Consider the following 26,189-nt stretch of genomic DNA (forward strand, 5'->3'; position numbering starts at 1 on the left):
CCCAGAGAGAGATGAGATCACTGTGTCCAAGACAGAACAAAGAAGTGCACTGATAACAGGAGCAAAGTGCTATCCACTGTGGAGGTGGAAATCATTGATTCTGAGTGTGCTACTTGGGTGATGTTTAGACCAGTAGTTCTCAGAGTGTGGTCCCCAACCAGCAGCAGCACCTGGGAACTTCTTAGAAATGCAAATTCTCAGGCTTGCCCCGGACTGTTTTATGTAATTTTATTTTTTTTAATTTTTATTTATTTATTAGAGCGCGCGAGTGAGAGAGACAGCAAGAGCAGGTGGGGGGAGGGGCAGAGGGAGAGGGAGAAACAGGCTCCCCTCTGAGCAGGGAGCCCAATGGGGGGCTCAATCCCAGGACCCCGAGATCATGACCTAAGCCGAAGGCAGCCGCTTAACTGATGGAGCCACCCAGGCGCCCCGCCCCAGACTGTTTTAATAAGCCCTCCAGCTGATGCACTCGCCAAAGTTTAAGAACCACTACTTCAGGGCCACCTGGGTGGCTCAGCCGTTAAGCGTCTGCCTTCGGCTCAGGTCATGATCCCAGGGTCCTGGGATCGAGCCCCGCATCGGGCTCCCTGCCCGGCGGGAAGCCTGCTTCTCCCTCTCCCACTCCCCCTGCTTGTGTTCCCTCTCTTGCTGTGTCTCTTTCTGTCAAATAAATAAATAAAATCTTAAAAAAAAAAAAAAAAAGAACCACTGCTTCAAAGAAAAGATGACATAAGATAAAAAGAGGCCTCAAAAGACACATAATACTTTTCCAATTAAGGGATGGCGGAAGGGCATTTATGCTACTGATCTCTTACATCGGCATAATGCATTACACCCTATTATCTAATTTGACCTTTACAATAGCAGGACATGAGACAGAGAGGGAAGTGCAAGAAGTTTAGGTTTGGAAGCAAATAAGAATTGGGTACAAATCCTCACTCTGACACAAAGCTGTGCCGGCTGGGGCACATCCCTTACCCTTTTGGAACCTGCTTTGTCACCTGTAAATGGGAACGGTGATATTCACGGGGGGGGGGGGCAGTTCGGTAAAGATTAGATAGGATACATATAATACAGAGAGTTGTTGCTCACCAAATGGCTATTATTTCTACTATTTTTAAAAATATTTATTGATTTTAAAGAGACAGGGAGAACACAAATGGAAGGGGCAGAGGGAGAGAGAACGTCAAGCATACTCCCCGCTGAGCGTGGAGCCCGTCGCGGGGCCCCACCCCAGTGTTACAGGACCGCAGGGCTCTCATCTCACGGAGTCGAAGAATGAATCTCTCAGACACAAAAGGGTAAAGTGAAGTGAGAGTTTATTAAGTGAAGGTGAGAGCAGAAAGGAAAGAAGAGAGCTCTCTAGAGTGAGAGGGGTCCCGAATGGGTTGCCATGGGGGGCTGTCACTGGCGGTCTTTTACTGAGAACTGACCAGAGAGCTTGTGGCCTTGAGATGGTTGTGCCATCTTGGTCTGAGCAGGGACTATTGATAACACCCTTAGGGACTTAATTCTTTTGAGGTTTGGCCATTTTCTATGATTACACTGTAGCCACCAAAGAAAAATACTGCCTCACACCTGGGGCCAGGTGGCCTGTTTCCTTATCTCTTGTCCACTCTGGCTTAGTGCTTCTGCCTGCCAGGAATAGTTTCAGAGCCCAGCCAGGGGCCCCCTACCTCTCTCTGCCTACACCTTAATCCTTTCCTTATTCACCAGGACCCTGAGATCATGACCTGAGCCGAAACCAAGAGTCAGATGCTTAACCGACTGTGCCACCCAGGCGCCCCTTATTTATTATGTGTATAATCCCCTATTGGCCATGAGAAAACCCAAGCTTAATTGGAGACATGAGGCTGCCACTTGGGTTCCTGGAGACTCTCAGGCCTGGGCTGGTTTCCTTACCCCACAGTTTTCACTACAGATGGGTCCTCTACAGATGCCTTCTTGCTGTTCGTAGATTTATTCGCGTTTCTGGGGTTACCCAATGTGGAACTGTGGGGAGCTCCACTGTTCGGTGTGCAAATGGCAGCCACTGAGGCAGAGCTGGAACAGACAGAATTAAATCAAGAAGTAGCGAGAGGGCTGAGTCGCCCACAAACACTGGTAAACATCTTGCTTTCTCCTCCAAACAAGCCACTTTTGGGAAACAGGTATGCATAAACCCTCTCTTGTTTTTCCCAAGTTTAAGGACAAAAGTGGTCAGCTTTCTATAACCTATAGCTATTGGATAATGACTTGGACTCTTTTAAGAATTTAGTTAATTGGGGCACCTGGGTGGCTCAGTCTGCCTTCAGCTCGGGTCATGATCCCAGGGTCCTGGGACTGAGCCCCGCATCAGGCTCCCTGCTCAGTGGGGAGTCTGCTTCTCCCTCTCCCTCCGCTGCTGCCCCTGCTCATGCTCTCTCTCTCTCTCTCAAATAAGTAAATAAATCTTTAAAAGAAATTGCATTCACTTAGTATTTTAATATCCACTCATCAGTCAATAATGACCATCTTTATATAGTTCTCCACATGCGTCTGTATGTGTACATTAAACATACATGTACACATTTCATGGTGGTTTGCAATGCAAGCAGTATCGCTAGAGTACCCAAACTTGGCTGGATCTGGTTTGCTGATTTAATGGTGGAAATTCTTTCCAGATCAGAGACTAACCGCTGTAGTCATTCCCACTGGATTTAATATCTTTGAAGTCACAATATTCCTTAAGTCACTAGAGAGCTCATTCAGCCACAGCAAAGGTTAGCCCAATCAATGGAAGTACCATGTCCGTTTTCAGTTCATGTCAAGCACTAAAATTACCCTTCATATGGCTACTAATGTTTTCGAAATGAACATGAATCACCTCATCCTAAAGAAGAATCTATCATTTTACAGTTTCATTATTTACTGCTTCTGACTTTATAATCTGCTGTATTGTCACTTCTCTCTTTAGAAGCAATAATGTGGAGACCTGGTAGGCCTAGTCCAAGGAGCCAATCACTGGGCTATTAAAGCCTCAAGGCATGTGGCCTAAATTATTATTTCTTTCTGCTTTTATTTATTTGAAAGAGAGAGCACGAGAAAGTGGGAGAAGCAGACTCCCTGCTGAGCAGGGAGCCCGATGCGGGGCTCGATCCCAGGACCCTGGGATCATGACCTGAGCCGAAGGCAGACACTTAACCGACTGAACCACCCTGGTGCCCTTCCTTCTGCTTTTTTTTTTTTTTTAAGATTTTTTATTTTTTATTAGAAAGAGAGAATACAAGCAGGGGGAGCAGCAGGTAGAGGGAGAGGGAGAAGCAGGCTCCCTGTTCAGCAGAGAGCCCGACATGGGGCTCGATCCCAGGACCCTGGAATCATGACCTGAGCCAAAGGCAGACGCTTAACTGACTGAGCCACCCAGGCGCCGCCCCCCCCTTTCTGCTTTTAAAACAAAACAATCCACGTCAGAATAGTGACTGCCAACATACACCTGGAAACATTTCCAGGGGCTCACCAGCTTGGCTGACTCTCTATCAGGCTTTCAAATCAGCATTTCCAAAGAGAAAGAGAGAACATTAATTCCAGCAGATGCCTTGCAAGAAAAAAAGGAAGCCATGGTCAAACAAGTTTGCGACACAGTGTAATATCGCTCCCTCTTGGAGATCACAATGCCTATTAGAAATACTATAATAACCAAGCAGTTCCCAAACTTATTTGACCTCGGAAACATTTTTGGTGGCGTGTTTACTAACATGGTATGGGATTAACTTGGGGAAACTTTGCTTTGAATGGGGCCATAGAACCTGCAAACCAGCCCATGCTGATACCGTCAGGAACCACCTTCTATGAGCCTGATTTCAGACTCACTGTTAGGATGTATTTGTTTATGGACCATCACATGATCTCTATACAGTGGTAGCCAACTTCTTCTGTTTCATGACCTCTTCCCTTGGCTCCTTCTCTGTCTATGTGCTCTGAACCACAGCCTGACATTCAGATAAGAATGCAAGTGACTGGGGTGCCTGGGTGGCTCAGTCAGTTAAGCGTCTGCCTTCAGCTCAGGTCATGATCCCAGGGTCCTGGGATCGAGCCCCGCATCGGGTTCGCTGCTGGGCGGGAGGCCTGCTTCTCCCTCTCCCTCTCCCCCTGCTTGTGTTCCCTCTCTCGCGGTGCCTCTCTCTGTCAAATAAATAAATAAAATCTTAAAAAAAAAAATAAAAAAAGAATGCAAGTGACTCTTGCCCAGGCTCAGAGCCTCCTGGAATCAGCATCATGGCCTCCAAGATTGTTGGTGCTATATGGTACCCAAGAGTCAACCAGCATGCTTGCTACTGGGAGTGGGAAAGGGGAAAATGAAGGGGGAAGAAGCCCAGCCTCCTGCATAGATGTCACAGTGTGACATTTGACAGTGTGACCTCCTACTCATAGCGTATCTGTCCTAGTGCGCAGCTGGAGAAGTCTCTCTGAACTTTCATTCATTCATTCATTTGCTTGAAAAGTATTTACTGAGAGCCCTTATTGTGTATCAGGCATGGTAATCGACATTAGGGACAGAGTGATGGGCAAAAGGCAACTTCCCTCATCTCCGAAGCCTACAGTCCTAATGGAACACCCATGTGCTAATACCACTCCATCCATTTCACTGTTATCTACCCAGCCAAACTTGTGATAAATGCTAAGACGATAGTATAAGGGGGCACCCAAGTGAAATTTGGAAGTTAGGGGAAAGCCTCTCTATGTGACATTTAACCTCTTCCTGTAGGATGAGCAGGAAGTAGCTAAGTGAAGCCTGCAGGAAGAGGTGACTCAGGGCAGGGGCATGTGTGTGGGGGCTGAGGCAAGAGAATTTGGTTGTTCTCAGCATGAACCAAAGGCTACTGATGGGGGTGCTCAGAGCGGAGGCTGGAGGGGCAGGAAATGGGGGGTCACAGAGGGCCTTGTGCATCTTGTTCAGGAGTTAAGGTTTTTAGACTTAATTCGGAAGTCACACCTTTTACAAGAATCCCTCTGGCTGCTGGAACTGAATTGGAGGGGCCAGAGTGGATACCAGGAAGCCAAAGGGAAATGCTGGCCAGGACATGGGGTGTCAGTGATAGAGTTGGAGATGGGGGATGGGTGGGAAAGAAATTTAGGAGGTTGAATCAAGAGCGCTTGGTGAATGGTTGGGTGCGGAGTGAGATGAAAGAGTCAACAAGGAGCCTCAGGTTTCTGGCTCGGGCAACTGCATTTGGGGCTTTTCTTGCAAACCCAGACATTACTCTTGATCATCTCTGCTCTTCTGGTGTTATCATTACTGTGATGACTAGGGAGTTATCCCTAAAATAGTCCAGATACAATGTCAAAGGAGAGAAGACTGGGAAGATAAGACAGAGAGGTCTTTTCTTTCTACTCTTAGAAATGCATTTCTCACTAGAAAAGAAATAAAAAGACTCAAACAGCTTCCCAATGGCAAAATTCTGCTATCATAAGTGGCATTTTGGTTTCTGTTTTTCTGTTAATATCTTATGAATTTGAAATCTAGTCTCTTCTCTTGGTACACTGGAGGGACATTTATAAAGACCATTTTCCATTTGGGGTCCTTAGCACAGGAAGTCCTGAGATGTCCCCTTCAGGTTTAAAACAGTTATCCCCTGCCTTGTACCCTCCAAGACTACATGATTGCTGAGTAAGACATGGGGCTTTATCAATTCCCCCATTCCCTAAAGGTACTCAAGGGCAGAGGGGAAGAGAACACAACTGTGTAAACTTCTTTTGTACTCACTGGAAATGGCTTTAAGTTCAAGGATAATGACAGTGGAAACCTGGCCATATCACCATAATAGCTTTATTAATAGCTGAGAGGGAAATTGCCTTTATTCTTTCAACAATCATAAATGACCTTCCCATTCACAAGGGCATTTTCAACTTCCACGAAAGTCCGAGTAATTTCCAAAGAAGAAAAGCTGTGGTCATTTGAACTATGTCCCCTGGCCCCCCTCAAATTTTATGTCTAAGTCCTAACCCCTAGTATCTTAGAATGTGACCTCTTTTGAAAAATAGGGCCATCGCAGATGTCCTTAGTTAAGATGAAGCTTCACTGGAGTAGTGTGGACCCTTGATCCAAAATGACTGGTGTCCATGTAAGAAGAGAAGAGAGACATGGAAGGAAGACAGCCATGTGACATTGGAGGCAGAGATTGGAGCGATGTATCTACGAACCAAAGAACACCAAGGATTGCCAGCAATCACCGGAAGCTGGAAGAGCCAAGTAGCGACCCTCCCATCAAGGTTTCAGAGGGAGCGTGGCCCTGCAGATACCTTGATTTCAGACTTCTAGCCTCTAGAACTATGAGACAATAAACTTACATTGTTTTAAGCCACCTAGTTCATGCTACTTTGCTATGGTGGCCCTAGGAAACTAATACAGTTGTAATATTTGAGAATACCTTGGAGGGGAAAACTGTTTGTGACCTTCATTAACTTTCGATTCTGTCAACAGAACACTACCAAACTGTGTGAGCCTCACATAGATCCATAATCACTAATGCTACTGAAAATTCTACCTTTTCCTTTTACCAAAACAATCAGGAAACGAATGAGCTTCTACCAGACAAGGAATGAACGTGGCTTCAAGGGGAATGAGCTGTACCTGCCCCCCCCACCATTCTTTTGAGGGTGTACCTTCGTGGAATGATCCTGCTTTTAGATATTTGTCCCCATGCCTCAACAAACTCAAGCATAAATACCGTCCTATAAACATCATGGTCATGGTCACAGAACAGGGTCCAATGTGACAAAGCTAAAATTGTCCTTGGCAAACTTGTGCTGATTTCCACTTTGTCCTTATTAAATAACACTATGACATACCATTTTGTTCAGTTTGGGGTTTTTTTGAGAGAGAGCGAGCACGAGCGGAGGCAGAAGCAGAAGGAGAGAGAGAATCTCAAGCAGACCCCACGCTCAGCGCAGAGCCCAACTAGGGGCTCGATTCCAGGATGCTGAGATCATGACCTGGCCCAAAATCATGAGTTGGATGCTTAACCGACTGAGCCACCCAAGCGCCCCCAGGTTGTTCAGTTCCTTAAAAACACATAATTAAAGATAATGCATCCTGCAAGATTAACTAAGAGACTACTTAAGGATGGATGGTGCATTGGGGAGTTTTCTTCCCTTCCTTCTGAAGGGAATTTTTTAAGGCTTGGCTAATTTCCAGTTATTCTCAGGTAAATTTTCTAAGGTGCCTCTTCAAGATTCATACCTGTAGTGGAGAGAGGATGCCATAAGCTGTGGCAGAGGAACCAGGGGGGTAGTAGAGGTGGTTGTTTCCTTTGGGAGAACTGCATAAAGGGGACCAAGAGGTAGGCATTCTGACTTTGTCTTCTGGGTGGGGAGTAAAGATAGAATTAATTCCTCTATTAATAATTACCTTAATATATAAACTTCATCAAAACTTTTTGCCCTTTGGTTTTTGTTTTTTTTAAAGATTTTATTTATTTATTTCACAGAGTGAGAGAGAGAGCACAAGCAGGGGGAGTGGCAGGCAGAGGGAGAGGGAGAAGCGGGCTTCCCGCAGAGCAGGGAGCTCAACATGGGGCTTGATTCCAGGACCCTGGGATCATGACCTGAGCCAAGGGCAGATGCTTAACCAACTGAGCCACCCAGGCGCCCCATGCCCTTTGGTCTTTACCAGAGGTTTTTTTTAAGTATACCCAAAAAAACCAGTGTAGATGGCAATTTCTTTTACATTATAGATCTATTTCCCTACTGTATATTTAACATATGCTCGCCATGTGAAATGAAGTATTCTTAATCATTCAGGATTTACAGCAATGGCAATCGGCAGATACTTCAAATGCATCTAATTTGGCTGCATACTTTAAAAAAAATGGTTAAGAAATAAAAAAATAACTGAAAATATCCCTCTTAGCCTTTAAACATCATCTAAACCTTAGAGGTCAAATATTATAGCCAATATTTATAAAAGTCATTGTAAAAGAAAGACTAATGCAACCACAGCATAATATAACCCTGTGGCAATGGATATATGATAAATCTAAATAGCAACTTGACATCAGAACCATGAGTTATAGTTACAAAAGTTCTTAGATATTGAAAAGAAGGTGTAGCAAGCCAGCTGTTAAGCTGGTCCACAATAATCCCTGCCTCCTGCTATTCACAATCTATGACCAAGATGGCAGGCCAACCGTGGCCATTTTGGTCATAGACTAGTTTCCCTGGACTGAGGTGATGACTCCCACAGAGCTGGCAGGACCTGCGATTTACTTCTAACAAACAGAATATGGCCCAAATGTTGGGGTATCACTTCCCTGGTTAGATTATCAAAGATGGTGACTTCCACCTTGCTAGCAACCTCCCTCTCTCGCTGGCTTTGATGAAGTAAGCTGGCACGTGGGAGAGATCCCTGTGGCTGGAAACGGAGAGCAGCCTTTGACCGACAGTGCGGGAGGGACTGAATCCTGCAAACAACCACATGAGTTTGAGCTTGCAAGTGGATCCTAAGCCTGGGAGATGCCTGTGGCCCTAACCGACGACACCTAGCCTGAAGCCTTTGAGAGACGCTCTCGCTCAGCGGAAGACTCAGCCAAGCCTCACCTGCACTCCTGACCAGAGATAGTAAGATCAGAGTGTGTTACTGTAAGCCACTAAGTTTGGGGGTAATTTGTTACACAGCAATAAATACCTAAGACCGAAGGGTAATTGCTTTGCATTTTTATTATGTTGGTGAACCATGGCTTAACACCAGTTAGTACTGTTTAATGGAATCAACATACAAATTGTTATACCGGGAATTGTTTTCAGTTAAGACCACATTTCTCAGACTTTGCCAAAACAAGCCTTCCGCCTTGGGGTTGTCCGGCCATTGAAGGATGGAGCTCTTGCAGATCCTCTGCCGCAGCCTCAAATACTGAGAATGCTGTAACACTGGCTCCAGCAGAATAAATATAATCACATCCATATTCTCATCCATGAGCCGCTGCAAGGCCAAGTAGAATGCCGTTTTAAAGTTCCAGTTTTGGGCATATTCTTTGGTTAAGACGAATATGGTTTTCTTGCTTTGGTTTATGCTCTGCATGAGGTTATCGATGATGGCTAATCCGGGGTCCCAGTCCCTCTCCTCTAAACAGAGGAGCACATTTTTCCCTTCACTCTCCTCCAGGTGGAAGCGCAGCTCATTTATCACCCAGTCGGTAACAGAGGCATCTTTGGTGTCATAAGAAACGTAGGCATCATAGAAAGTTTGGGACGTGGAAAGAGACCTGTAGCCTTTTACCTTAGCTAAACACACATGATAGATAAACCAAACATCCCAGTAAAACCAATGGTGACCCAAGGCAGCCAACATCACAGTGATGGTGATTAAGGACGTGAAGAAACAGAGCACCGCCGCAATGGTATCTGAAATACAAGTTGTTAGCTCCAGACTCATGATGCTCTTCCCTTTTTGATCCCCAGGACTAGAGCAGACGATGTCTGTCAACCTAGGGATTGTGACATTCAGATTTTCATCCATCCATCTTCGAAAATCTCCAATGTCACAGGTACAGTCAAAAGGGTTTCTACCTAGTTCCAAAATGGTTAAACTGGTGTTGGTCTTAGTTTGAAGCGTGGATTTGTTGATCATCTTCAGCAGGTTGGAACTCAAATCAAGGTGGATCAGACCGCTGGCTTCGGAAAGAAAGCTGGAGGGCAGGTGAGAAATCCTGTTTCGATGCAGTAGCAGCGTCCGCAGGGAAGGTGTGAATTTGGAGAGGCTGTTAGTTACAGAGGTTAGCCTGTTTCCACTCAAGTCCAGCACCTGGAGATGCGGGAACTGTTGGAGTAATGTCCAGTTAAAGAAATTTAACACGTTATTATTTATGTATAGTTGGGTGAGACTCTGGGGCAAGTTCAGGAAAGCTTCGTTTGGGATGCGCCTAAGGTTATTCAAGGATAAATCAAGCCGTGTCAGATTCTTGAGACTTGTAAAAATTTTCCAGTACTTGTCACCTTCAGCATTCCACAAAATGTCAAGGCGGTTTCCACTGAAAACTAATTCTTCCAGGGACATGCTTTTCAGGTCTTGCTCCGTTAAAGTATAAATGCTGTTGTGGCTCAAGTTTAAAACCTTCAGTTGTGTTAAATTTTGAATAAATCCCAGGCGGTGCGTCACCCCTGCTATTCGGAAGTAGTGTGCATTGTAGCTGAGATCTAGAACTTCTAACTCGGGCAGATCACTGAGAGCGTTGTCATCGTCAAAGTCTAGTCTATTGTTTGTCAGATCCAAATATTTGATATGCGGCACGGCTGAAAATTCAGTCCCATGTAGCACTTGACCGTTGCCATTTGAAGACAGATTTAAGCAGGCAATGTCATGAAAAGCTTCAAATTGCTCTCGCCCAATGAAGAAAATACTGTTCAGGCTTAAATCTAAGGCTTTGCCATAAACTGAACATTGTGGCCTTATTAAAGGATTGGTGTTATGATAAAAATTTGAATGTGGGTCAAACTCAACATCCGCTGAGCGTGGCTTAAGGACATGACTTGGAGAAGAGGAACCACTTAGGTCATTTTGCTGGATATCATTTACCAAGGGTGATATTCTGTTTTCTGACAAGTAAATGATCTTCAGGTTGGAGAAATTACGGAAAAGTGTAAAATTGATTTGCTTAATAAAGTTGACGCCCAAGTTGATAGTCTTTAGATTTGAGAGACTCATCAGGGGCTGGAAGTCTTCTGCTCTAAGTTCCTGGAACACATAACCTCTTAAGTGCAATGCCTGGAGCAACTTAAGTTTAGAGAAGTTTTGGGAAATATTAATATATTTTGGATATTTCGCCTTTACGTAGTTAAAAGATAAGTCAAGTATTTCCAAAGAGGGCAGTTTTGTTAAAAATTCCCCAGAGGCCATTTCATCAACTAAATAATTGAATTCCAGATGCAGCACCTTCAGATTATGCATATTCTCAAACCACGTTGCCGGAATCTTCCGGAGGGAAGTGCTAGAGAGGTTCAGGTAGCGAAGTTCTGTCAGGGTTTGAAAAGCAAGAGGATGGATCTGAATTGAAGAGCCTCCTTCACAAGGTGTACAGGGAAATGGGGCGTTGAAACACCTCGGACAGTTCCCGCTTAAATCTAGCACTCTTAAATTTCTCAATCCCTTGAAATCTTCCTGACTGATGATTTTAATCTTGGCATTGCTAAGATAAAGTTCTCTTAGGGAGTCTGGCAGTTTAGGTGGCACATGGACAAGCTTATTAAAAGACAGTGACAGCACCTTCAAATTCGTAAGACTTGCAAACGTTCCGTCTTCTATGTCGAAAGTTTTATTATCACAATTATTGCCAAAATAGCAGTTCCAGCTCAAGTAGAGCCTTTCCAGATTCGTAAGCCCAGAAGTGTTCTTTTTAGTTACCCAAATTATGTTGTTTTGAATTAGACTAAGTTCCTTCAAAGACCCTGGCAAACCAGCAGGTATTTGGTATAACTGGTTGTCTTCAAGCAGTAACTGGTTTAGATTTTGTAGGTTGAGGAACGCCCCATCTGTGATATTCATGCCATTTTTGTTTGTATCAGGATTTTCATTCAGGTGTTGTGGATTGGCATTGTGGTTTAGATTTATTTTAGTAAGATTCTGCAGCCCTTGAAATGATTCATTTGTTATGTGTGTGATGTAATTATCAGACAGGTCTAGTTCTGTCACATACTTGCCCACTGTTGGGGGAACTTCTTGCAGTCGACGGCTGTTGCACTCTGCTATAACAGAGCCATTTTGTCTTCTCTCGTCACAAGGATAGCTTCTAGAATAATTTGCTTTGGTGAAGAACTCATAAGAATCAGAGATGCACAGGAAAAGGCAGGTCAGAAGCAAAAACGGGAGGGTCATGTTTTCCTAAGGAAAATCAAAAGTGGAGGCACGAAGTTAGATTTGCAGTGTTGACGAGGCATTTCACCATGAAATTAACAGTGCTTCACCACACTGTGCATGTGTTTTGAAGTATGAATTCTCTTACCAATTAAACAAACTGTGTTAAATTAGGTTCGGAACAATTTCATTTTTTTTTAAGATTTTATTTATTTATTTGAGAGGGAGAGAATGAGAGACAGAGAGCACGAGAGGGAAGAGGGTCAGAGGGAGAAGCAGACTCCCCGCTGAGCAGGGAGCCCGATGTGGGACTCGATCCCGGGACTCCAGGATCATGACCTGAGCCGAAGGCAGTCGCTCAACCAACTGAGCCGCCCAGGCGCCCAACAATTTCATTTTTTTTTTAAATTTTTTTCGTTTTCAAATTTGTATGTACATTCTGGTTAGTTAACATACGGTGCAATATTGGTTTCAGGGGTAGAATTTAGTGATTCATCACTCACATACAACACCCGGTGCCAGGTTCGGAACAATTTCAATTTCTCACCACATTCAGCTTCAAGGTGCTCAAAGAAGTCGAAGGTGAAACTATCTGAGATGATGATGGTGAGAAAGCCCGGGAAGCTTTTGCAGAGGCATTTATCGAGATACCCCATCACCATAACGGGTCTGATGCTGGCCTATGACTATGGTTCATGCTAGATCTGTAGCACAGCAAGCTATAGATTCGTAGCTTTGACCTATTAGCAGAACTCTTGATGAAAGTTGGCCTGTCCCAAGGAGAGTTCAGATCCAGCTTTCATTATGGTATCATCTGAGATCTGCAGGCCAGAGTCACCTCTACCGTATCTATATCACCATCTCTCTACACAACCATATCCCTCATTGGCCTTCCCCGCAGTTTTTCTCTACCTCTCCGGTGGTACGTATCCAGATCTCTTCTCTCCTGTTGTGATGGGGACACCTTCTGTTAATAATGATAACAAAGTATCAGGTAGTGTGCTAACCATAAACATTTTCTCACCCATGTTAAGGCCCGGAGCAACACAATGAGATAGGTTCTATGTTATCCACATTTTGTGAGGGGAGAAACAAACTCAAGGCACTTCAGTGGCTTTCAGAAGGATGATACATTGTAGAGCTGGATTCCAGTCATTCTGATTCCAACAGTAGCCATGATACTACACCACCTCACTTTGAAGTCTTTGTGTCAGAACAGTACCTCGACTGTAGACGGCACTCAAAAAAAATATTGTGGAATGGCTACCAGTCCCCCAATGTCCCTTATCATATGAACATTGGCGTTAATAGCTATTCTTTGGCTAATATTGTAAACTTCTGTAGGGAAGACATGATGTTTTATATTTTCACGCAACCTCTGTAACACTTAGTAGAGCGCCTCACTTTCTGCAGCTCTCTCTTAACCGAGGGCTGAATATATTACCTTTGGTAGTTATACAATGCAATAAACAGATTAATGTGATTGGTGTGATGAGCACTGTGGTCAAAAGAACTCTCAAAATCTTATTTCACTGGGTCTGGAGACCAACCTTCACGAAATTGTATTTTTCACTAGAGCCCGACTCCTGTCCTTCTCGTGAGTTTGGCCAGGTAAGCGCTTCCTTTTTAAGTTCTTCTAAAGCTGAGGGTTAATGAACAGTCACTGTCATACCCTTAGTATGTGGGTAGTGATTCTTCTGAGGATCAGGGATCACTGCCAGTTCATAGCAGGCGAGGAAGAGCCAGTTGCTGCAGAGATGAAAAATCAGGCGGAACAGAACTCCCAGGCATTCTCAGTTATTTGCAGTTATTTTCAAATACAGCGCTATCCAGGTGCCGCTGCTTGATGTTTTACTTTTACTAAAAGAAAGCCGCGCTTTACCTAGATTCTCAGAGGGCCCCTCTAACCTTCGCTGCCTCGTACTACTGCTGTCGCTGCGCTATGTCATGCGGCCAAAGGGAGATTATCTAGATGGGCCTAATTTAATTGTATGTGTCTTTAAAAGCAGAGAGTTTTCTCCAGCTAGCAGCAGAAAGGAGAATCAGAGAGGTTGCAAGCAGGAGAATAATTGGACTCACTCTTGCTGACTTAAAGGTGGAGGGGGCCACTGACAAGGAACGCAGGCAGCCTTCAGAAGCTGAGAACGCTGCTCTGCTGACACCTGGCGAGGAAACGCCCACCGCCCCCCCCCCCCCATGCTACAACCACAGAACTCAAATTGACGACCTGAATGAAGTTGGAAATGGATCCTCACTCACAGCCTGGCCAATACATCGATTTTAGCCTTATGAGATCTAGAGCAGAGAACCCAGGCAAGCCCACCCGGACTCTGACCTACAGAAATTTGAGCTGATAAATGGTATTGTTTGTAGCTTCTAGCAATATTAATTTGACGTGTTAAATTTGAGTCTGTGATCTTGCAGTGGAGAGGTCCAGTAGGCAGTTACATATACGCCCCTTCGGCTCAGAGGAGAGCGCTCACGGGAGGGATGAACTTGGGAGTCGTGGCAAGTACAGCCCCAGGTATGAATCAGATCATCCAGGGTAACGTATGCCATAAAGGACACTTGACACTTCAGTTCTATCAACAGTGATTTTCTCATCTTTTTTTTCTGATAATTTCATGATTTCATTTTCTTACACTAAAATATCTTATCCCACTGGGATTGTTTTGGCATAAAATACGAGGGGCAGACCCACATTATTTTCTTTCTAAATGGAGACCTGCTGGCCCCAACATCATTTACGTATTTATTTATGTTTTTTTACTGAAATAGAGTTGACACACAATGTTACATAGTTTCAGGCGTACAACACAGTGATTCGACAAGTCCATACGTTATGCTGTGCTCCCCACAAGTGTAGCTCCCGTCTGCAGTTATACTGTGCTATTACAGTACCTCTGACTACATTCCCTACGCTGTACCTTTCATCCCCATGACTTATTCATTCCGTAACTGGAAACTTGTACCTCCCACTCCCCTTTGCCCATTTTGCTCATTCCCCCACCATCCTGTCCTCTGGCAACTACTAGTGTGTTCTCTGTATTTATGGGTCTGTTTCTTTTATTTGTTCATTTGTTTTGTTTTTTAGATTCCACGTGTAAATGAAATCCTATAGTATTTGTCTTTGACTTATTTCATTTAGCATAATACCCTCTAGGTCCATCCACATTGTCGCAAATGGCAAGATCCCATTCTTTTATAGCTGTGTGTGCACACTCCATCTTCTTTATCTGTTCATCTATCAGTGGACACTTAGGTTCTTTTCTCTACATCCCATCAACATGGGTTTTTTTGGTGTGTGTTTTATTTTAGCCATCGTGGTGGGTATGAGGTGAGCTCTCATGGTGGTTGTGATTAGCATTTCCCTGATGATGAGTGATGTGGAGCGTCTTTTCACGTGTCTGTTGGCCATCTGGATGTCTTCTTTGGAAAAATGTCTATTCAGGTCCTCTGTCCATTTTTAATCAGACTATTTTTTTGGTGTTAAGTTCTTTATGTATTTTGGATATCAACCCTTTATCAGACATACCATTGCAAATATCTTCTTCCATTCAGTAGGTTGCTTTTCTTTTGCTGATGTGCAACATCATTTGTTGAATAATTTTTTGCTCACCAACGTGATATACTCCTTTTATCATATACCAACTTTCCTGTGTATTTAGATCTATTTCTAGACTCTCTGCTTCATCAATCTGTTCATCATTCACGTGCTGGCAGCACATGTTTTAATAATTACAGTTTGGGAGGATGTTAGTATCTGATAGGGCGACTCCTGCTCATTGCTCTCCTTTTGTGAATGGATTACTTCTATTTTACCCTCTAACAGGTCCTTGCTGATATACACTAAGACTACTGATTTCCATATATTAATTTTATACCAAATCACTATACTAAATTCTCTGGTTATTTAGAACAGTTGTTTCTCCCTGTGATTTTCTTGGGTAAGCAATTAAACCATCTGCAAATAGCGATTATCTTCCTAATATCCTTTATGCAGTCTAATTTATTTTTATTGTCTAACTGCATTGCCTCGTTAATCCAGAACAATGAAAAAATAGAACAGAAGCCAAAAAAAAAAAAAAAAAAACGAAAGAAAGCAGAGACGGACCAATGCAACCACATGCAAATTAAAATTTTGCCTCACAACAAAACATGGCAAACAATGCCAAAAGTGAAACAATAAGTTAGGAGAAACTATTTGCAGTCCTTATCACAGATAAGGGAGTAAGAGATTTGACACATAAAGACATTTCATGCATAAGTAAGAAGACAAATAACCCAACAGAAAAATGGACAAAGACATAGTAAAAGCTCACAGGAAAAGGAAACACAAATAGCTTTTTAAACGTAGGAAAAGATACTCAACCTCACTCAAAAAATTACACCAAGGTACCATTTTTTTTTTTTTTTTTTTTTTACCAATTCTGTGTAGGTGAGGACATGGAGAAACAGGTGTTCTCATATTTTGCTGGCAGGAATCTAAATTAATGCCACCTTTAAGACAGTAAGAAATTCGTAATATTTATCAAAATCGGAGACATAGGGGCGCCTGGGTGACTCAGTCGGTTAGGCCTCTGCCTTCAGCTCAGGCCATGATCCAGGGTCCTGGGATTGAGCCCCGCATTGGGCTCCCTGCTCAGTGGGGAGCCTGCTTCTCCCTCTCCCTCTGCCCCTCCCCATTTGTGCTCTCTCTCTCTCTCAAATAAATAAAATCTTTAAAAAAAAAATTGGACACATAGACTCAGCAATTCCTAGAAGTAGATCCTAAAGATAGACCCTCACATACGCAAATGACTACGCACAAGGATGTTCAACGTAGGGCTGTTGGCAATAGCAAAAGATCCGAAATCATCCAAATGCCTTTGAGTAGTGGTCATACAAGGGAATACCGTGCAGCAGTTCAAAAGCTCTATAGCTATGTATTCATTCATGCAAAAATATTTATTAAGCGTATGCTTTACGTCAGGAATTATTTTCAAGCTGGGAATATAGCAATGAACAAAACAGATGAAAATGCCTGCCCGTTTGGAGCTTACCCTACAGGATAGTATGTTAGATGGTGGAAATTACTATGGAGAAAAGTAAAGGCAGGGAAAAGGGTGGTTATGTAGACTGTCCCTCAGTTGGGATTTGTTTCCTTCATGATGAGCCTGGGGTAACGGGTCTTGGGGAGGAAGAGCACAAAAGTAAAGTGCCTTTGCAGCCCCATCACACCAGGAGCACAGAGTAGCAAGGTGACTCTCCGTCCATGTGGCCCGTGATCACCTGGCCGAGGCAGTGCTTGTCAGGTGCCTGCTCCGATTTTTTAATTATCCATTAATAAAACATTCAAAATTCATGTTTAAAAGGGGCCCTGAGGAACCGATGGCTGGGGAAGGCCAGATCGAAGACTCTTCCCGTCTCCCGGAAGTCATGATGAACAGCTCTGTTGGTAGAAGAGGCATTTTTAAGTGGTTACTTGGGCGGGTCCAGAGGACAGAGCTGTCCCGTGCGGCCTCCACGTCTCATTGCAGAGGCGAGGGTCTCTCCTACAACAAGGAACAAGTGAGCGGAAAAGCCTCTAGGGGACACTAGAGACCAGGAGGAGAACTTGTTGACATTCACTGGTTTGGTTTGGGTTTTTTCCCCAGGGTGAAAATGGCCTCCCAGAGAGTCTGAAGCAACTTAAAGTAAATGGCGCACCATGGAAGGGATTAGAATATTCTGCAGATTTGTGGGTGAGGAGCTTGAGGTTCCGAAGTCCACCCTTCCAAGAACCCTGAGGTACGAACGTGAGTTGCTTCAGTTCCACATAACCTCAGTTTGAAGGGAAACACATAGTGGGGCGGAGTGGGAAGTGGCGAGCAGGCAGCTAGCCAAGACTTGAGGAGAAAACCCTGACTCGCCAAGCCTCTCTCCATCTGCCTCAGGGCCTCACGGCGGCGAACGGACCCCAAAAGCCCCGTCATCTCCCAAAGTGCGGGGCGGACCCCCGCGGGCAGGCCCCTCGGGGAGGCCGCGCAGAGCAGGCCCCAGCTCACTCGTCGGGCGGGAGCGGAGGAGAGAGGGGCGCCCCCCCCCCCCGACAGCCCAGCAGGAGCTGCGCCTCCCAGGCCAGCCCCCCCCCTTGGCCACCCCCATGCCTCTCGCTGCCCAGAGTGGCTCCGAAAGCACTTCAGAGGGACCCAGATCCCCGACGGAGGGAGAAGGGTGCCAGGGAGAATTATGCTCACCAAGGTGTCACCAGAAACCATCGAGCCTGGCCGAAGAGAAATGGCCACTCGGCAAATCAAATAGAGGGGGAAAGGGGCAATTACGCGAGTGAGACAGAAAGTGCAACCCTGCAAATAAAACCGAACCGGAGACAGAGAGGGGAAAGGACACTTACTTCTGCCACCGGCCACCCACCCCCGGCAGGGCCGGGCTCCCGCCAAAGTGCTCGTCAAGGACGACATGCCCGCTGAGGAGAGAGACCACCCGCCGCAGACCAGGAACGGGCCCCAAGCGGAGGAAGATGGAGAGCGGGCAGATGAGCAGGAGGCGGCAGAGAAGGGCGGAGGTGGCTAAGGCCGAGCAGGGGCAAGTCAGTCACATGGCAGAGACACCCCACTCCGGCACCCCGGCAGGAGACTGGAGCATCTCCCTGGGAAAATGGTCAAGCATGGTAGCAGGGCTGTGGGTGTCACATTTAAGGGGGCACCCCAACACTTCGTCATCAAGACGAATGCTAGTGTAACAACTTCAAATCTCTGACGGGCTAAGTATTCAACATGTTAAATAAAGACAGAATCCAAGCCTGCACTCGTGAGGCACCGCCCCACTCGCCTCACCCTGATCGCGGCTCTGGTTCCAATAAAACTTTATTCACCACAAACAGGCAACTAGCCTGCAGGCTGGAGTTGGCCAGTTTGATTTTTTTTTTTTTTTTTGATAGAACATTAAAATAGTGTTTATCTTGAGGGGCGCCTGGGTGGCTCAGTCGTTTCAGCTTCTGCCTTCAGCTCAGGTCATGATCCCAGGCTCACGGGATCGAGCCCCGCATCGGGCTCCCTGCTCCACAGGAGGCCCGCCTCTCCCTCTCCCACTCCCCCTGCTGGTGTTCCCTCTCTCACTGTGTCTGTCTGTCAAATAAATCAATAAAAGCTTTAAAAAAATAAAATATTGTTTATCTTGATTATGGAGCAAATTTTGGGCATCCTCCCTTCCTTAAATTTTGCCCCCAAATGAGCGCCTCAACTCTCCTCACCCTGGCCTCAGCCCGGCACTGCGGAAAGGATCTACGAATACGTTGGCACGCTCTGACCGAAAATGACTCACAGCCCTTCATCTTGGGCAGAGACTCATCTGTTGGAAAAGTTCTGGCCTTGAAACTGAAGCTTCTCATCAGTTACTTGGCGTTCTACCCTTGAATATGAAATAACAGTCAGTACCCGTCACCTGAGCAATTCACCTGGCATGAGAGAAAGCATCACAAGCAAAAAGAAAAAAAAACAAAAAAAGTCAGACACAGCGATTGATAGAATGATGCCTCTGACACCCAGGACAGTGGTTCATGTTTCTTTTCTTAATGCAGGTCCCATCTTGCACAGATTCTCAGTCCCCTCTCTGCAAGTCTGAAATCCTAAAAAATCTGAGCACCAGAAGACTTTGTTTTGTTTTTTTATAACTCATTTGGCAGCAAAACCTGACCTGAAAGGACCATAGGCTACTATAACCTGTATTTAGCTACTTAGCGTGAGCATTCTTGTTTCACCACAGAAATAGCCGTGTTGCATGACCTGGACCCATTAAAAGTGTTCTGTAATGTATCATGCATGTACCATATCATCTTGCTAAAATATGAATTCTGAACTCTGACGCCATGCTGGCCCACAGGTTTCAGGCAAGGGATCGTGGAGCAATACTTAAATCTCCTGGGGGGCCCGGGGGGGGGGGGCACAGTCAGTTAAGCGTCCGACACTTGGTTTCGGCTCAGGTCGTGACCTCTGGGTCGTGAGATCGAGCCCTGTGTCGGGCTCTGTGCTCAGCACGGAGTCTGCTTGTCCCTCTCCCTCTGCCCCTCCCCCTGCTCGCGGGCATGCCCACGCTCGTGCTCTCACTCTGTGTATCTATCTAAAATAAATAGATGTTTAAAAATACTTAAATCTCCTTCACTGGGGACCTATTAGCAATTCCTGAATTTTCCTCGGCACACCTGGTAAATCAGAAAATAGAATGTGGTTGTCAACAGGGCCAAGTTTTGACTTTCAAGGGCCCAAGGGCACTTTTGCCTTTGTGGGCCCCTTCTTCCATTAAAAAAAATATATATATAGAAATTCTCTTTTACGACCTCGTTGGCATATAGACAAACACAATCTGGGCTGGATTATATTATTTTCCTGATTTTAAAGAAAACAAAACCTTTCCCTAAAGTGTCACGGGCCCTAGGCCCTGTGCCTTCTAAGAAAAGAAGAGCTCTCTAAAGAGGAGGCAGCCCTGGTTGTCCATGGTGTCGCCCTGGGGCTCAGATCACAGGGGCAAGGTGAGGAGACAGCTGCAGGCAGAGAAGTATCAGAACAGGAGCGACCGAGGTGGAGGACAAGGACAGTGTTGCGGGTTCAGTTGTAACCCCCCGAAAAGACGTGCTGAACCTCTAACCTCTGTACCTGTGAGTACGACCTGATTTGGAAGCAGGGTCTTTAGCAATGGAATCGAGTCAAAGTGAGGTCATGCCGCGTGAGGGTGCCCCCTAGTCCAGCGCCTGATGTCCTTAGGAGAAGAGGGAAGTTTGTAAGGAACACTGAGGGCTGCCGGCCACCGCCAAGAGCCAGGAGAAGGGCCTGGAACGTTTCCCTCTGAGCTGCCAAGAAGCTACCGACCCTGCAGATAACCCCCGGCTTCTGGACTTCTGGCCTCCAGAACGGTGAGAGGACACAGTTCTGTTGTTTTGAGCCACCGAGTTTGTGGTGCCTGAGGGAGTGAGGACGGGCAGCGGGGACTGAGAGCGGCCGGTGGGATCCACTGCCCAGACAAGGCCCAGCCGCCCAAAGAAGGCCTTGTCCAGACGTGCCAGGGAGCTCCCTGCCTAGAAAGCTCCCTGAGGATGACTGGGTCTGCACGGCCTGGATCTCTTACTGCATGTTGCCTGGGAACACCCGGGAAAAGTCAGGACCCGTTTCTTTATTTTATTTTATTTTTTTAAAGGTTTTATTTATTTATTTGACAGAGAGAGACACAGCGAGAGAGGGAACACAAGCAGGGGGAGTGGGAGAGGGAGAAGCAGACTCCCCGCCGAGCAGGGAGCCCGATGCGGGGCTCGATCCCAGGACCCTGGGATCGTGACCTGAGCCGAAGGCAGACGCTTAACGACTGAGCCACCCAGGTGCCCCAGGACCCGTTTCTTTAAAGAAAGCATATGAATCTCACACACACACACACACACACACACACACAGAAATCTGCTTAACTTCCCCTCCCTGCCAAAGACTGCTGGTTGCTAGCTGTAGAGGAAGCGATTTCACAACCGTTTTCCTATTTTCCATGCATACTCCGTTCTTTGGTTGGGTCCGCGGCGCACAGTAGACGAGCTCTCACCTTCGGGTTCTGAAGGACCCAAACAGCCCAACGAGAACAACCCACCCTAGTCCTCCCTCAAATCTTCCTTCTCTTCTTGGACACCAGTAGGCACCACAAACAGTTTTCAAAGACCAGGGCAGTTTGAAGAAGGGTTCAGAAAAGTCTGCCTTGGCTAAGGACACCGTGAGGGGCCACCCCCAGGACCCCGCCCGCGGGGTGAGGGACCATGCTGGGCACAAAGGGAGTACCCCCACTGGGCAATGCTAACCTCAATCCCACACGTTTTCCCACACAATTTCACAATCTTGGGCAAAAACCGTCTGCGGGGGCTTGGGGGTGGGGGATGGGGGCAGAGCCTGCCTTCCTGAAATAAAACAGCTTTTTATCTTTGCACATCCCCCTCCTAAGCTGCAAACGGCCTTTCTGCAATGATGCCTCCTTCCGTCTCCCTCTTCAAAGCCTTCCTTTGCCTCAGACCACCTCCCGAGCTGCACCCCCTTTCTCAGGATGGGTCCCGCTGATAACCCCTAATGCTAAAGGATCAAGAGAACCTATTGATTATAAAACGTGATTAATCCTCCCAGTTGAATTACTTAGCTGTTTGGCTCTGATGTGGCGTTCAACCAGATCTGAATTTTTGCCAGACTGGATATATTTCTAATTTTCATGGGTTCTGATTCATTTGCAGTTGACTGTTGACCACGGAGACATTACGAAAGTAAATTGAGAAAGAAGTGGTTGACGGGAATTTTCACCTTAGAGGAAACTTAAAATTAATCAATAGATACGTTATCCATCCCAAATCTGATGGATTCGCTAACGGCTTTGGAAGAGAAAAGAAACCACTAGCACATTAAATGCTCATGTCAATGAAGACATGGATCCTGATTTCCTATACACAGAAATATGACAAATCATGCTATCTGAATTCCAAGAAATATAGTAGGGAGCACTTGGTGAGCGCTTTACCAGGAAGCAAACACTGGGACCAGTGCAAGTCACACATTTCTATATGTAATCCTCATAAAAATCGGTGCAGTGGGCGCTACTCTAAGCCCCCATTTTATAGATGGGGAACCTGAGGCTCAGAGAGGCTAATTTACCCAGCGTCACTCAAATGGTAGGTGACAGAGCTGCAACTGAGCCTAGAGATCCCCGAGGAGTTAGCAAATTGGTAGTTCTAGAAGCAAGCGCCTGGTTGGCAATGGTCTGGTTTCGACGATCTGCAGAGACCTCATAGCCACGCCTGGAACGTTCAGGATTCAAATGCCAGGGGTGGATTATCCACCTCGCCTTTCTGCACCGATCCGTCTACCACCAGGCACTTCCAGATGTCTGTAATTCCACAGACCAACTGGAAACCCACTGACTGTAGACATACGCACCCACCAGGAGTGATCTGTAACCTTCTGGAAAGTCAGCACGGCCCGCACTTGCTAATGCTGACCCAGAACCAACGGGTCATTGCGTTCAGATTTACTCTGTGTTCATAGCCCCAGAAGAGTCATAAATTGGAGATAAGAGTTTAAAAAACAACAAATCCCTCAGCTCTGTTTAATAACTCGGCTGAAGTCAAGACATTCCATTGGAATGATGATCCCCTCAATGGACTCTGGAGGTGACCTGAAGATGCCCTTACAAATGATCTCCAACTGACTTGCAAAGACTAACCATGAGGAACGCCATCCTCCCCCACGCACATGCCCGGATGTTCCTTAAGTCTGGATTTTCCACGTCACCCCCGCCCCCCCACCCCACCGTGCAGTGTTGAGGATTACTACACGGCAGGATGAGAAGCAGCCCCTGGAGAAGAATGAGAGTCGGCCCCTGCCCTCGCCCTGAACCACAGCCTGGGCCTTTCAGAGAAGCACACTCAGAGCCTTTATTTCGCTTTCTGGGATCCAACCAAGGGGCTAATGAGGGAGCTTCAGGTCTTCCTGGGACCTTCTCACCCCCTACAAAAGGACTGTGCTCTTGAAGCCAAGGACTGAAAGAGCTGTTGGGGCACTGTTCTAAGGCTGTGGCTCTTGGGCTCACCTTGAGAGAGCTCTGAGGTTGAGAAGCTACGAACAGCCAGGCCCAGCCCCCGACATTCTGATTTCCTCAGTCTGGGGGCTCCCCTGTGATTCTAATGCGTAGTCAAGGTTAACAACCCCTGCTCTCAGGCCAGGGGCCCGCGAGGTCCTTGACCTCCACCTATATCTCCAGTGGGAGGGAGGGAGGCAGGACACGCTTCCAGGCTTAGTTTGATGTTGTTATTACTCTATTTTCACTTTCTTATAATACAATCATATTGGCTGTGGTTCCCGCAGCAGCTTCACGTGCCAAGTAGAAATAGGATAACTTCAACCCCGGTGCCGCATGTGTCAGTGGCCCTGTTGGGCCGTTGCAGTCAGTTGATAAAGCATCATAAAACTCCGGTACAGACTTAATTTCCTTTCGAGATCCAGAACGGGCATCACATGGATTTCAAAATTAACTTCATTCAGCCATCGAAAAGAATGAAATCTTGCCATTTGGAACCATGTGGATGGAGCTAGACAGTATAATGTTAAGCGAAGTAAGTCAGAGAAAGACAAATACCGTATGATCTCCCTCACTCGTGAAATTTAAGAAACAAAACAGATGAGCAAAGGGGGCGAGGAAAGAGAGCAAGGCAAACCAAGAAACAGACTCTTAACTCTGGAGAACACACCGATGGTGATGGGGGGTGGGGGCAGGTAATGGGGATGAAGGAGAACGTTTGTGATGAGCACTGGGTATTGTACGGAAGTGTTGAATCACTGCATCGTACACCTGAAATTAATATTACACTGTCTGTTAACTAGCTGGAGATAAAATTAAAACTTTAAAGAAAAGAAAAAAGAAAATTCACCTCAAAAACTTAAATATACACTAAATGGCTGTAAAAATAAATAACTCCAAGAACTTTACTAAGCACTGGATGAGCATGGAAACAAGATGAGGTACATTTTGGATGAGATTCTCTTGTAACCAGACTTTTATTTTTTTTTTAAAGATTTTATTTATTTATCTGACAGAGAGAGACACAGCGAGAGAGGGAACACAAGCAGGGGGAGCGGGAGAGGGAGAAGCAGGCTTCCCGCCGAGCAGGGAGCCCGATGCGGGGCTCGATCCCAGGACCCCGGGACCATGACCTGAGCCGGAGGCAGACGCTTAACGACCGAGCCACCCAGGTGCCCCGAAACCAGACTTTTTACAACTGCTCTCAAATCTCACCAAACTTTTTAGAAAACATATCACTTCTTAAAACTGTAAAGTTTGTTTTTCAATCTGACCGTTCTCAACAGTAACAAAAACTGATCACCTACTATGTCCAAACACTATAGAATACAATTGTAGAAATGGTAACATGTTCACTTAAAAAATCCCGAACGAGAAAAGGAGCAAATAATAATGAACACTAAGCGCCTAGGAGTATATTAATTTCAGGCTTTGCGTAGGCCCTAGTAAGTGACTGGAACATGTGAGATGAGAGTCTGTCCTCTTTTTTTTTTTTGTAGAGTTAGCAAAGGAAAAACACTTCCACCACTCACTTCGCTTCCAACCCTTTGGTTCTAGAAGAGAATATTGTTTCTGGCAGGACCAGAGAGTAATAGTCAGCTCCTAACTTGGAATTTGCTCATTCTCCTGTTCACATTAGTAAGACCACTGCATTTGATTTTTAACATCTACTACCTATCACTGAGAGTTGCTTCAATACTTAACCTTTTTATACTTACTGGCCCCATTCATCCCTTTCTGTGTTCACACCATTTGCCACCAAACCATATTTCAGAGTCAGTCAGAAATCATGTATTTTGTAGGAAAGCTGTGTTAAGAGACTAGAAGTGGCTTACCGGGCTCTCTCGTCGTCCTAATTTCTCATTCGGTCACCTGCAGCACCGGGGAGGGCCGCCCTCTGTCAGTGGGCACACTCAAGAGAAAGAAACTGGCCAACTTCCTGAACTCGGCAGCTTTACCATCAGCAGAAGCTAGCACACAGTTTGCAGAAGTTTATGTGGGAAGAAGGGAACTTGTGATTTCTTAAGTGTTGCCAAATCATTTCTTGACTGTGCTTTAAAATTTCAAAACTGAAATTCAGGGGGAGAAAGTTATTTATAAAATGATTTAAATGAATGATACAAATATAACACATATGGGTGTGTGTGTGTGTGTGTGTGTGTGTGTGTGAACTTGTGTATATTTGGGTGTGTGGGTGTGTGTAGTGGGGGTGGGGAGAGACGGCTGCAAGGACCCTCACCAAAGTGTTGACATCGGTTTGCTCTGGAGAGCAGGCTCAAGGGAAAAGGAGGGAGAGAAACAGGGACATGTTTTCTTCGACTTAGAAAACTGTGGTGTTTCTGTAAGCTTGACCACACATTTGAAGTCAGTGTAGGATTGCCCAAACTCATCTTTTGGTATATAATGCAGCGAAATAACATTAGCATTGCTTCATCTGTGTTCCACACGTTTCCAAGACAGCACAGACTAAGGTGGGTGTGGGTCCCCCACCGGGTGTGGCGCAGGGAGGGAGTCTCACCCCCCAGTGTCCCTGCAGTTCAGCCAGGACCTGGCCCATGGTAGAAGCTCAATAAACATCCAGTGAATGAGTGAGTGAATGAGTGAGTGAGTGAGTGAGTGACTGGATGAGCATGGGCATTCATGAGGCAGGAAACGTTAATTTCCTGATTCGGTCAGATAAGTGAACAGGATTTGGGGCTCTCAGAGCTCCTCCAGAGGTCTAACTATGCACAGGGGCCAGCAAACTGCAGCATGTTGGCCAAATCCAGCCCCGGGGTGGGGGGGACGGGGGTGAAGAATAATTTTCAGAAATAAACAT

The 26,189-nt window shown here is 45.8% G+C and overlaps 1 protein-coding gene and 1 long non-coding RNA gene across 2 annotated transcripts in view; one reads left to right on the plus strand and one right to left on the minus strand.

Annotated features, from left to right (window-relative positions):
- Positions 1–18,692, plus strand: part of LOC113931500 — a 31,687-nt gene extending 12,995 nt beyond the window's left edge. The window contains exons 2-3 of the long non-coding RNA XR_003522732.2: positions 17,443–17,575; positions 18,209–18,692. This is a non-coding gene — a long non-coding RNA (uncharacterized LOC113931500). The remainder of the gene's footprint in view (positions 1–17,442; positions 17,576–18,208) is intronic.
- Positions 8,659–25,330, minus strand: TLR8 (toll like receptor 8). Its single transcript, XM_027609550.2, has 2 exons — positions 25,207–25,330; positions 8,659–11,833 (listed from the first exon to the last, which is right to left on the minus strand). The coding sequence occupies exon 2, from the start codon at positions 11,825–11,827 to the stop codon at positions 8,708–8,710; it is 3,120 nt and encodes a 1,039-aa protein (XP_027465351.2). The 5' UTR covers positions 11,828–11,833; positions 25,207–25,330; the 3' UTR covers positions 8,659–8,707.
- Between the last annotated feature and the right edge of the window lie 859 nt (positions 25,331–26,189).

Source organism: Zalophus californianus, chromosome X, assembly GCF_009762305.2.
Source record: "Zalophus californianus isolate mZalCal1 chromosome X, mZalCal1.pri.v2, whole genome shotgun sequence".
NCBI classification, from domain to species: Eukaryota; Metazoa; Chordata; class Mammalia; order Carnivora; family Otariidae; genus Zalophus; species Zalophus californianus.